Source organism: Haliotis rufescens, unplaced genomic scaffold (genome assembly GCF_023055435.1).
Source record: "Haliotis rufescens isolate VD_foot unplaced genomic scaffold, xgHalRufe1.0.p SCAF_1, whole genome shotgun sequence".
NCBI classification, from domain to species: Eukaryota; Metazoa; Mollusca; class Gastropoda; order Lepetellida; family Haliotidae; genus Haliotis; species Haliotis rufescens.
The window spans coordinates 24,606,736-24,618,937 of NW_025963779.1; the positions used below are offsets into that span (position 1 = coordinate 24,606,736).

Here is a 12,202-nt window from a genome sequence, read left to right on the forward strand (position 1 = left end):
CGAAATTATTTTATTGGAACTATTTGTTTCGAAGCAATTGAAATACTTCTGTTCAGATCAGTAGCACCAATACAAGTATTCAGCAAGCTGTCATATTCTCAAATACATATTACGAGATACTCGCGAGAGATAGGATAAGCCTAAACAGTAACACATCCTACATGAATCTTACTAATTAAAACTGGCATTACATTGCTCTGATTTAGTCTTGGCGAGTTGTTTATGCGTAACGTCAGTGACATGTTTAGTAACACTGACATTCTGTCCGTAGATTCGGCTACCCCGACCCAGGCTATCTGGAGCGGGTGAAGGACGAGCTTGCCAGCAAGGGCGTGACGGAAAACATAGAGACGACGTTTTAGCGGACTCCGTCGTCTCTGAATGACCTTCAGGTGTCGAGAGAAGCATAGACATCATAGCCACACCACGTATACGGAAGTGCTGTATGTTCCTTGTAATCCACACATGAGCCAGGTTACATGAAAAAACCCTGTTAAGACTATACTGAATGATTTCGACCAGAGATACTTGAACTAGGTGAAGAAGAATGAGTGACATTTTATAAATAATTCACATACCCGATGTACGTACGATTCTATATGATGACATTTATTTGGTACATGGGGGCTACGATGGACCCCCATTCGTACGAGGCGACCAATGGATCGTTGGTCACGCTCGATAACTTAATTGATTCCGTTTAAGCTTACCCCACGGTGTCGGACTTTGTACATTATATCAATCAATGATTTTTCTCGTCCTGATTCCATAATGTACAGGCCTCAAGAAACTTTCTTATGTTCGTCCTTTTAACTGCAAATATTGTTTGAGAATGTCTGTATTTGTGTTCCATGTGTGATAGGAAGGTGTTATATATCCTATTACTATAAAATCGATCTATAAATCGATCTAAAATCGAACCCATTTCTATTCCCAAGGAATAGTTATTGTTCCTATATATAAAAGTGACCAAACCCTCTCAACAACATATGAAATCTCTGCTGTAAGCAGAATCCATTGTGCGATTCCTACGATATCATAACCAAGTTTTTATGAATCACTCTAAAATAGTGATGATACCAGGTGTTAGGTGAAAGACGAGTCTATCCAATGTGAGCGTATCGTGCCCGAATGGGGGAACCCGTCACAAACACATGGGAAGGCACGTCGTTTGATCGCCTGAAAAGACGATGGAACATATAGAAACAACAATCTTCGACTATTTTGGAGGACCCTATGCCTGCGTTATATGGGGGTTGACGGAAGCAGTGCAGAGTGAAGGGACGGAAGAGCTATTATAATCAGATGTCGTTAGGCAATATATTATGTGTATATTTGTATATCCTGTGCACATTCGTTTACAATGTCCTTTGCATGTTTACACAGATTTTTTCTAGGTTGTGTATTCATGGTTGTCAGTGATGTATTTAAGGATTTTGAATATTACGTTGTCAGTCATAAAACATAAAGTAGTTTATTGATGTTATTGAAACGATACGTTTTCTTATTTAACAAATTCACGATTGTCCGTTGTTGCTGGTACCTTAGCGTCACCCTACATGCATCAATTACGTCACCCTACACACTTCAATGTACGTCACCCTAAATACTTCAATGTACGTCACTCTACATGCATCAATGTACGTCACCCTACATGCATCAATGTACGTCACCCTACATGCTTCAATGTACGTCACCCTACATGCTTCAATGTACGTCACCCTACATACTTCAATGTACGTCATCCTACATACAGCAATGTAGGTCACCCTACATACAGCAATGTATGTCGCCCTACATACAGCAATGTAGGTCACCCTACATACAGCAATGTAGGTCACCCTACATACAGCAATGTACGTCGCCCTACATACAGCAATGTAGGTCACCCTACATACAGCAATGTACGTCACTCTACATACTTCAATGTACGTCACCCTACATACAGCAATGTATGTCGCCCTACATACAGCAATGTATGTCGCCCTACATGCTTCAATGTACGTCACCCTACATGCTTCACTGTACGTCACCCTACATGCATCAATGTACGTCACTCTACATACTTCAATGTACGTCACCCTACATACAGCGATGTACGTCACTCTACATACTTCAATGTACGTCACCCTACATACAGCAATGTACGTCACCCTACATACAGCAATGTACGTCACCCTACATACAGCAATGTACGTCGCCCTACATACAGCAATGTAGGTCACCCTACATACAGCAATGTAGGTCACGTTACATACAGCAATGCACGTCATCCCATATGCACTAATGTGCATGACCCTACATCCAATATACGTTGGCATACATTATATTAGCTAACTACTTATATATTCTACGTAATTCACTTTACCCTATCGGCATGGCAATTCCTGATTAGAACATTGGTATGATGTTGTTTGTTGTTTGCTTATGTGAAACTTCGCAGATAAACGCTCACTAATTCTCATTGTCAGTCCCTGTCTTCTCTGATCTCCTCTTCGAGGGGGCACGGTGGTCATTGGAACAGGCATAATTCAACGTGTAGAGTCGCGTCCTTTAATTGCAAGGATGTGTTCTGATCGTCGGTTCGAATCCCACATCCGCCCTGGATAGTATCTTTGGTTTGTGAACATCATATTGTGATCATTCCACCAAAGCCGTAAACGTCTACGATAAGCGCTACTTTGGGCTTATTCCCAAATGAATCCCACACCGTGGTGTAACTATCCAAATCTAAACCACTGACACTTCTTGAAGTATAAGGAAGAGAATATATGGATGTCAACTTCTTTATTATGTGGAACACAACGTTTCGGAGTATATGCTTACTCCTTTATCAGGTGAGTGAATGCCTAATATGTGAATCACTTCAAAATGCCTTTCAAAGACCTTCTTGAAGTATACTACTCAAAAGAATTTTAGGAAAACCCGATTATTTTATATTACCATAATTAATCTGTCATAGATTAACTATAGTTATATGAAAAAATTGGATATTCTTTTACTTTCTTTGATTAGTATATGTCAATTCAGTGTTTTTGTGTTTTCATTATCGACATAATTAAAAAACCTAACGACCCGTGAAGATCCGGGGTAGAATAGGTCTTCAGCGACCCAGTCTTGCCGTAAAAGGAGACTATGCTTGTCGTAAGAGGCGACTAACGGAATCGGGTGGTCAGACTTTCTGACTTGGTTGATGCATGTCATCGTATCCCAATTGCATGGATCGATGCTCATGATGTAAATCACTGGATTGTCTGGTTCAGACTCCATTATATACATACCGCCGACATATAGCTGAATAATTGCTGAGTGCGGCGTTAAACAACAAACAAAATAAAACAAACATACCTGTAACATGTTAATCATCTGATGCTTATCAATCATTGACCTTTCAGTATCGGTTTTTTGGGTCCATAAAACATGATATTGCCCGAATTGTGGTCAATAGTTGTTTTATTACGTAATGTTAAGAGGAAAAATATTTTAATTTGATTTATTTATAACCATCAAAATTCAACCATAATTCAATCACTCCAGATGACAGAGTGAGTGAGTGAGTTAAAATTTTAAATCACATCGGCAATATTTCAGCCATATCGTGACTCCAGATGACAGAGGCAGTGGCAGGAGATACCGCTTCACAACAAGCTTTGCGTTACGAACTGTTTGATTGGCATTCTGGAAGTTAGTGAGGAAATAAGAAAACCTAAACCTTTACGGATTACAACTTCTGGTTTATTGCATTTAGCGACGTTTCGATGTAGATTCTTACACTGTTACATTCTCGCTGATTCCATTGGCCAAACCGCGCAGGACAGTACCACTTCTGATCGCTGCACGGCAAGTAGGATCTCAGGGCAATGCTAAGTTTTTAGGAAAGTACATGTAATGTGACCATTTATCAACCAGTGAAAGTACAGATATAATTTCTAAATGTAATAATTTATTGTATCTATTGAATATATTGAAAACAATGTTACAGAAAATGCACACCCTTGTAGCTTGCGATAATATACCATTATTGATGAGTGAGTGAGTGAGTAAGTGAGTGACTTAGTATGGATTTACACCGCTTTTAGCAATATTCAAGCAACATCACGGCGGGGGACACCAGAAATGGGCTTCACACATTGTACCCATGTCGGGAGTCGAACCCGGGTCTTCGGCGTGACGAGCGAATCACTCCAGGTTAGAATTGGTCCCCTGCAACCGGTCGAAGCCAGTGAATAGTGCGGTGGTAAGCCAAAAGATTTAAGCATCCGATCACTACGAAGACACGGGTTTGATTCTTTGCATGGGTGAAGCACAAATAGGCTTAACCGTATAAAAGTTGATAATTTTACGTAACTATAGGATATTTTGCTACACAATGCACTTCTGAACAATGGTTTAAGGCACAGAATATAGGATACAAACAAAGACAGTTCTTCAAATATGCAGAGTTAGAGTTGTGTTTCACCGACCGTTGTTACGTCCAATCACTGCTAAACACAATATCCCCTTTCACTAGCTACAATTGTGCCTCATTACTGGTTGCCTATATCCGCGGTTATACTGCTTAGATCGGTGAAGCCTCACTCAGTCACTACAGATAGTCCATATAAGTTTTGATTGGAGCTTCGGGGGGCGGGTCTCTGTCCCTCTTGTAAGGAATCTCCGTATGGTCCCGCTCCCATATCTCCAGCAGTAGAGAACTGAGACGCTGATTGGCTGCCACCTGGTCCGTGCACCTCAGTTTCTGTATGTTCTGCTCTGTAATCAATGGCATCCTCGCTACATAGATCAGCAGTTTGGTCTCATCCCATGACAGTTGACTCTGAGCTAGAACCCAGTCAACGATGGCTATCAGCAGCACAAACTCACTTGATACTATAAGTCCTTTGTGAAGGACGACATCATACAGCTGACGGAAACTCATGCCATTCAGTTCCCCTTTCTTCCATATATACTCAAAATGACGAAGGATAAAGTGATATACATCCATCTTGATGGTCGAGACTTTATTTTTGATAGCTAGATCATGCAAAGTCAAATAATTATGCGCCCCTATGAGATCACAATGCCTGAACTCCTCTTCAATAGCCAGCTTGAAGTCATCCATTTGAAGTACTGTTGCTGTGTTTATGAGGAAGACGATGTTGTCTTCATGTAGCGGCGGTAGAACACCTGTGTACATGAAATTGAGGATATTCCTGAAGGCATCGACATCAACATCCTCCAACGTCATTTCACCATCCCCAGCTGACAATCGCTGTACCATATAAGGTGACATGGACTTGACAATGACCTTGTGACACGGGAATGATACATCACCAACGACCACTGTCAGATCCGAGTATGACCCTCCATCCAGGGACTTCTTTAAACCCGCCATGAATAGGGATTTGTGTGAAATTTCCATTTCTGAAAGAAATAAAATAATTGTTTTTACAACATATTTGTTTTATCGAACAAATATACTCATTTTATCCTCATGCAAAGATATTCTGGAACCATTTTTTTCAAATATATCCGTGGTCCTCACCAGAAAATCAGTATATCCCAGGTCCTCTCCAGCGTATCAAAATATCCCAGGCCCTCTCCAGCAAATCAAATATATCTCCAGCATATCAAAAGTGATAATTTATGTAATGGGGTGAAAAGGTGTAATAAAATGCGAAAATAATGTTTCACGAAATTACCTGAATAAAACTAAATAAAGGCTGAAAAAATTGTTCGTGGGTCAGCGTGGGAGTACATGAAATATCCAGGACCTGTATATTAGTAAACCTTGACTGACTATTCATGTCAGTGACTAGGTGGAGTTGTGATGGTTGTTCTAAAAGGAACATGGAACTTGCGTGCATATTGTGTTTATTTTGATTGAATGACATTGAAGAGATGAATAGGTGTGAAACAAATACAAACATATTTGGTTTAGTTTTGTCCTCTGGCAAATTCATGCTCACCCTCATAACCTATAATGTTACTATATTAGCATAAGACCAGTGTACCTCAAGTGGGTGTCAGCTCTACAGCTATGTTAAGTCTATATTACAGAAAACATTGAAGCACACTTCGTCGTGGAACAAATGCGTGTAACACTGATGTGAGAGCAGTTATGCTCCTCCCAACTCTAGTCTATCAATCCGTATTACCTGTACAACACTTACAGTGAAGCGTATGTCCTACAGGAAAGTTACCTACCCATGCTGAGGTCAAGCTGTCATATATCTCAACTTCTACACCTGCACCTCTTCGGACCGTCCTCACCGAGTTGATATCCTGCTCAGAGAAATACTGTATATAACGAGGTTAAACCTCTATTCCCTATCTGTGTCACCTTATATCATCAGACACAGTGTCACCAGGCTCAGATGAAACTGACCTACATTTCCTGCCATGACTTGCCCAACATACTTCGATCTAATGTGACGTTGCGTTACGGGCCAGCTGTACGTGGTTGTCATTGGGTTTAGGGATCGTGTCATCTTATCCACAGCGAACTCTGAGGTACACGTAAAGGTGAAGTTTATAAGGTGTCTCTATCAGAAGGCATTGAGAGACGCAAAACAATCAAGTCAACATAATTATTCATGGAAAAAACCTCTGCTCACACCTGTCTCATGGTTGTTTGTTTGTTTGTTTGTTGTTTAACGCAGCACCCGGCAATGTTCCATCTATATGGAGGCGGTCTGTAAATAATCGAGCCTGGACCATACAATCAAGTGATTGACATCAAGAGCGTCGATCAACTCAATCGGGATATGAAGAAATGCATCAACCAAGTCAGCGAACCTGACCACCCGTTCCGTTTGTCGCCTCTTACGACAAGCATAGTCGCCTTTTACGGCAAGCATGGGTTGCTGAAGACATTTTCTACCTCGAATCTTCACGGGTCTGTCTCTATTATATATTGCATGGCATGACCATCCGTAATATGATGAATATATAATGTCAACGACAATGTATAACCAGTCTCGATTATCCGCTGAAGCCGATTCCATTGGGCGAAAAAGAAAAAAAGCGGTGAAAGTTACATGAATGGATCACTGAAAACAGTGATGACACCAGGTTTTCGCGAAAAAGGGTAATCATGTCCCCGCCTACCGGTTGCACCCGCCCAGTGTACAATATGCATTATATTGTAATTGTCTTGCTTAACGCCGCACAGGAGTACTCCTGCCATGCGACGGCGTCCTACAAACATACCAGACAATCAAGTGATGGTCCCAAAAGTTCAGTGACACGAAAGTCCTTTTACTAAATCCATATATCAAGAATTACACAATGTCACCAGTCACGTGTTTGGGTGTGTGAGGTGTGTCAACATATGCACATACCCAACACTACAGGCCATGTAAATGAGGTGAATCTCTGAGGCAAGGTGAAATGTATGACGTTTCTTTCTTGGAACTAGTGAAACTTCTTATATACTACTCAACTTTTGATAGGGATATTGTTTTTTATTCACCCCCTCTTATTATGTCATTACACATGCCATGTAAATGTAGTAGTATGATATACCTCAGTATCCATATTGTGAAGCCAACAAACACCCAACAAATGGTATACAATTAACAATTGTATTATAATATTAACTAGGTTTACAAATCAAAACAATTACTATTCATAATTTACAATGGCAGTACATAATATAATGGCAGTTTAAAATATCAGAGCAATGGTTACAGTAAAAGTCAGTGATAATAATATTCACCTGGCAGCAACAGTGGTCAAGCTTCCAAAATAAGCCTAGGCTGGATATCCAGGGTGAAATGTTTTCTTTACACAAAATGTTATGATGTCATCTACACATATTAGAATGTAACGCCAATCCTTTTCTTTTAGTGCCTCCGAAATGGTTTCCTGAAATGTGCATTTTTGAGACCGACAGAAGCGGACGGATTGTACAGTTAGTCGTGGTGTCAGGCAAGGCCACCGCCTCAGCAATGACTCCATCGACCATGAAGAATCGCTGTCTGACTTCCTACCTGTGTAAGGGGCATAGCGGGTCTGTGAACCGGGAACACCGGCCACTTGGTCCCGGTGTGTGTTCAGTCATGTGATTACTATCAATATGTACCTTTTCGGACGTTATTCCCAATCAACAATAAACATGGCTACTGTCTCCTTAAACTTCACCCCTGAGTTTTGTCTTCCGTCGTTCACCCTGGACCGTGAAGTACCAACCGAGGGCACAACATGGACGCCCTTGAAACGTTGTCATGCTTTGCTTTTTGATGTATCATACCAATGGCTTGCTCTTTTAATTGTACAATTGATCTTAGCATGTTATTTGTCTCTGTCCAACGGTTTGGATGTAAACGAACAGTACATCATTTCTTTTTTACCCATAACTTTGTAGGTTGGCATTCTGCAAGTCATCAAATGTTTCACTTCAAACTCAAGTTCCACTGATCTGGGTATTGTTGCAGGCTAATTGATTCTGGTATCGTATCTTTCGTTTGTCAGTTTACATCGAAATGCTATTTATTTCAATCATCCACGATTGAAAAGTACATTCCTCCAGTTGTTGTGAGTACATACATGTTAAGTTGACCAATTTTCTGTCAAGTTGTTGTAAAAATGGTCTTTTATTACATGAAAATGCTTTATTATACTGCTATTCCATTGTTCTGTTTTAAAATCACCTTCATCTATACAGTTATTATGTTTTAGTGAAGAGTGAGAAAAAGTTTAATATTCTTTCCCCAGGTTGAATTTGAAATGTGTTGTAAAAAACAAATCTCAGCTCAATTTTAAGAAGAAAAGAAATATCTCAATGACGAAAAAAACATGATTCTACCAAAAAAAACCCGACCCCAGCTAAATATCAAATGGTCCTCCCCTACAAGAAACAGATTTGAATTATATCTCTTTATTATATGAGTTCTTTTGTTCAGAACTACTTTCAAACGTTAGACCAGGGGGATACAGCATTTGGTCACTCTGAGAGTAACCTTAAGTGTAAATAGGCTTCATAACTAGTTGTTCTGGGGAGGTTCATAAGCACGGCCTCTCGTGGCACACCTAACTACAGATAGTCCTTGAAAGTTTTGATATTCGGCGACTTGTCCCTGTTGATGACCTTGATTTTCTTTTCAATATCTGTCTGAAGATTGTCCATTTGCAGCACGGTTGCTGCTTGTAGGGCGGCAGCGATGTTGTCTTCACACAGCGGCGGTAGAACACTAGTGTACATAAAGTTGAGGATATCTCTGAAGGCATTGTCATCTACATTCTCCAACGTCATTTCACCATCCCCAGCTGACAAATGCTTCTCCATATATGGTGACATAAACTTGACAATGATCTTGTGACACGGGAATGATGCATCGCCAACGATCACAGTGAGATCAGAGTGTGATCGTTTGTCCAGTTCCAAATCTGAAAATAAAGAACAATGTGTAGTCAAACTTGCTGTTATAATAACCGGGTATCGGACACAGGGCTCAAAATTAAAAAAACCACACCCACTGTGCCGTTATTAAAGTACAATTCATAAGGCACAAAAGTAGGAAATCTTTGATGACCTGATGACATTTCGAATAGTGAGTGAGTGAGTTGGGTTTAACGCTGCTTTTAACAGTATTCCAGTTATATCGCGGAGTGTCAGCTTAATGTGGGAGGAAAGCCCGAAGTGATGGAAGTCTTAGGCGTTTACCACTTCGGTGAAACCCACGAGCACTGGTATGGTGCTGACAAACCTAGAAACATAATAGGGGCGAACCGGGATTCGAACCCACAATCATAGGTTTCTGGCGTGCCCAAAGGACGCAACTCTGCACAGCGAATCGCGGCGCCTTAGACGACTGGGCAAACCCATGCCCCCCATTTCTAATATGGCAGTCGTACCATCGTTCTATATCTAGAACAGCTGTACATATTGAAGGAATTTAGGTTACCTTAATGTTATACACATGACATAGGACAGTGATCTGAGTGAAATAAAGAATGTTTGACCCTACCTGAATAGGGGTGTCTAGATGTCTCTTTTGCCCTTTGTACCCTTTTCTCAACTTCAGAGGATTTGTCGATGATTGAGGTTTTGATGACACCAAGACGACCATCATATATTGCAGGAACGTCTTCAAATAGATGGAGAGCCATCTCCTCCAAATCCACGGTGTAAATGTGGGTTTTAGATTCAACTGTCTTCAGAATCATTAACTCGTTTCCCTTCCCACTAAGAGAGCAGCCACTGGCACCGTCAAGCTGATGAAATCGTGTAATACCCTTTGGGGAATTGGCATCATTCATCACTCCGAATTCTGATTCTGTCGTCAAATAATACATCTTGTCGTCCTTGGAAGCTATGGATACAGAAAACTTTCCCTGGGATAGTGGAGGCTGAAATCTTCCCAGACATGAAACTGCATCAGCTCCAAATGCATTAAGGATGAAAACCTTTTCCCTAACCTGTGATGGGGAGTGAGCGGTGAGATCTTCTCCAACTAAATAGATCGTGTCCCCCACAGCAGCTGCCGAACAGTTTGCCATTTCTCCTTCAATGGCACCAACCAGTTCCCACGCAACCTCCTCATCTCCTTTATACCTTAGTAGCTGCACACCATCACCTACACCAAACACATACAGCTTATGCTGCACACTCAGTATCTGGATGACGTGGATTGGCGGTAGGCTCATATTATCCCACAACCATGTCTGTTCATTGAGCCTATAGACACTGCTAAGGCTGGTGAACATCAGATCACCTTTGAACGCGAAGGCTCTTGGTATTCCAGCGACATTGTGTATACCTGGAAGTGCTGGGACATCGTACGTCTTGTGATCCTCCAAAGAGTATATCTTTAGTGCTTTTTTGCCATGGATTTCCAAATATCCAAATAGGATATTCCGAGGCTTGTCGTTGTGTCTCACAACCAGTTTTCTCAACACATGCTGTTCTTTCTTTACATCTTCCACAATATCGCGTGCCTTCTCTCCGAGAGTTTGGAGTAAAGGGAATATTGTGGATTTGAATGTAGCATCAGAAATCTGGTTAATTGATACGTGAGAGAGCAATTGGGTTAGATCTGTATCTGAGAAACGTTCTTGAGATTTTGTCCACAGGAGAACAGCCTTCAAAACATCTGCCTCATGAGTCACTCTCAGCTCATCACTGGCAACAATCTCACACAGCTCGACCGCGGTCAGACTTGTAAACAGAGCCGTTTCTGATATTGTCTTGAAGTTTGTAAACATGAAACTATTTGTCATTTCGAGCAATATATCCAGGTTATACTTCCGTGCAGCGCGCCACTGTTTCACCCACGATTGACTCATCCTATACATATCTATAAGAAACTTTTCACAGCGCTTATTTAGGGATTCTATTTGAAACATGGAACTTGCTTGCAACACATCAAGCACATTGGATGCTTTCAAGGCTGCGTTATTACGGTATATGTGCTCCAACACATTCCTGAAGGTGTCCGGGCTCATGCCCTGTACTTCCATGACCTTCTCGTCGGTGCCCTTGAAACCCGAGGCAAACTTGGCATCAAAATAAGGTGACGTCATTGCCAGGATGACCTTGTGGCAATGGAACACATCGGCGTCTACCTTGATTGTGACGTCACAGTCTTTATTCTGTCTTAACGCCTTCCAAAGTTGTTCACGTAACTTGTCATATACCCTTTTCGTGAACGCTTGTTTATAGGCCATGGTGATGGTTTGTCTTGAAAGAAAAACATTTACTTAAAACTATGATTATGTAATGGATCTGCATGATATGCGCGTCGCGGGGTCAAATGTACTTGCAGTTCTTACTTACAATTCCTTAGACATATGTTGTAATTATGTTCTGAATAAAGTGATTATGTGCTATTCCCCAACATTATACTTCTTAAAGTGAAACTAACTCAAAGAATAAATCACCTGATCCAAGTGTTTATTAAAATATTGTGGGGGTAAGTTTAATTAACTAATGAATTATTAATCTGTCAACTGCTCGGGTTGGCAGTACTTTTCCTTATTTAAACAATAAACGACGAGTGGGAGTATATCGTACAATAAACCACTGCAGGGAGAATAAACCAAGAGGGTGCAGACCCTAGTGGTTTATTGTCCCTGTTGTGATTTATTGTTCAATAAACAACGACCACGAGTCGAATATTTCTAATATGGGATATCAATATCATGCACAGCCTCCTTAAGGCTGTTTCTAAAAAAATAAGCTTTAAAGAATATTTACCCGTATTTAAATAATGATGACTCC

The 12,202-nt window shown here is 40.8% G+C and overlaps 3 protein-coding genes and 1 long non-coding RNA gene across 9 annotated transcripts in view; 1 reads left to right on the forward strand and 3 right to left on the reverse strand.

The window, feature by feature from the left end:
* The window catches only part of LOC124131666, a 47,801-nt gene extending 45,337 nt beyond the window's left edge, over positions 1-2,464 (forward strand). For 5 of the 6 annotated variants that reach the window (XM_048393723.1, XM_048393719.1, XM_048393714.1 and 2 more), the window contains one exon: positions 272-791. In XM_048393723.1, coding sequence (XP_048249680.1) covers positions 272-362 — 91 coding nt within the window. In that variant the 3' untranslated portion in view covers positions 363-791. Of the gene's footprint in view, positions 1-271; positions 792-821 lie in introns of those variants that run through there. The other variant, XR_007220177.1, reaches the window with a different exon arrangement.
* An 855-nt stretch (positions 2,465-3,319) lies between these two features.
* Positions 3,320-6,241, reverse strand: LOC125378287 (kelch-like protein 41b). The gene is made up of 2 exons (XM_048393752.1): positions 6,187-6,241; positions 3,320-5,403 (listed from the first exon to the last, which is right to left on the reverse strand). Exons 1-2 carry the CDS (start codon positions 6,188-6,190, stop codon positions 4,586-4,588), a joined length of 822 nt encoding a protein of 273 aa, XP_048249709.1. The 5' UTR covers positions 6,191-6,241; the 3' UTR covers positions 3,320-4,585.
* A 1,310-nt stretch (positions 6,242-7,551) lies between these two features.
* LOC125378293 lies at positions 7,552-10,057 on the reverse strand. Its single transcript, XR_007220179.1, has 2 exons — positions 9,951-10,057; positions 7,552-9,369 (listed from the first exon to the last, which is right to left on the reverse strand). It is a non-coding gene; the product is annotated as an uncharacterized LOC125378293 (long non-coding RNA).
* A 184-nt stretch (positions 10,058-10,241) lies between these two features.
* On the reverse strand, positions 10,242-11,649 carry LOC125384484 (kelch-like protein 18). Its single transcript, XM_048403922.1, has 2 exons — positions 10,402-11,649; positions 10,242-10,259 (listed from the first exon to the last, which is right to left on the reverse strand). The coding sequence occupies exons 1-2, from the start codon at positions 11,647-11,649 to the stop codon at positions 10,242-10,244; spliced, it is 1,266 nt and encodes a 421-aa protein (XP_048259879.1).
* Between the last annotated feature and the right edge of the window lie 553 nt (positions 11,650-12,202).

Coding starts and splice junctions, on each gene's coding strand:
- LOC125384484 (XM_048403922.1), bottom strand. CDS start 11,649: ATGGCCTATAAACAAGCGTTCACGAAAAGGGTATATGACAAGTTACGT.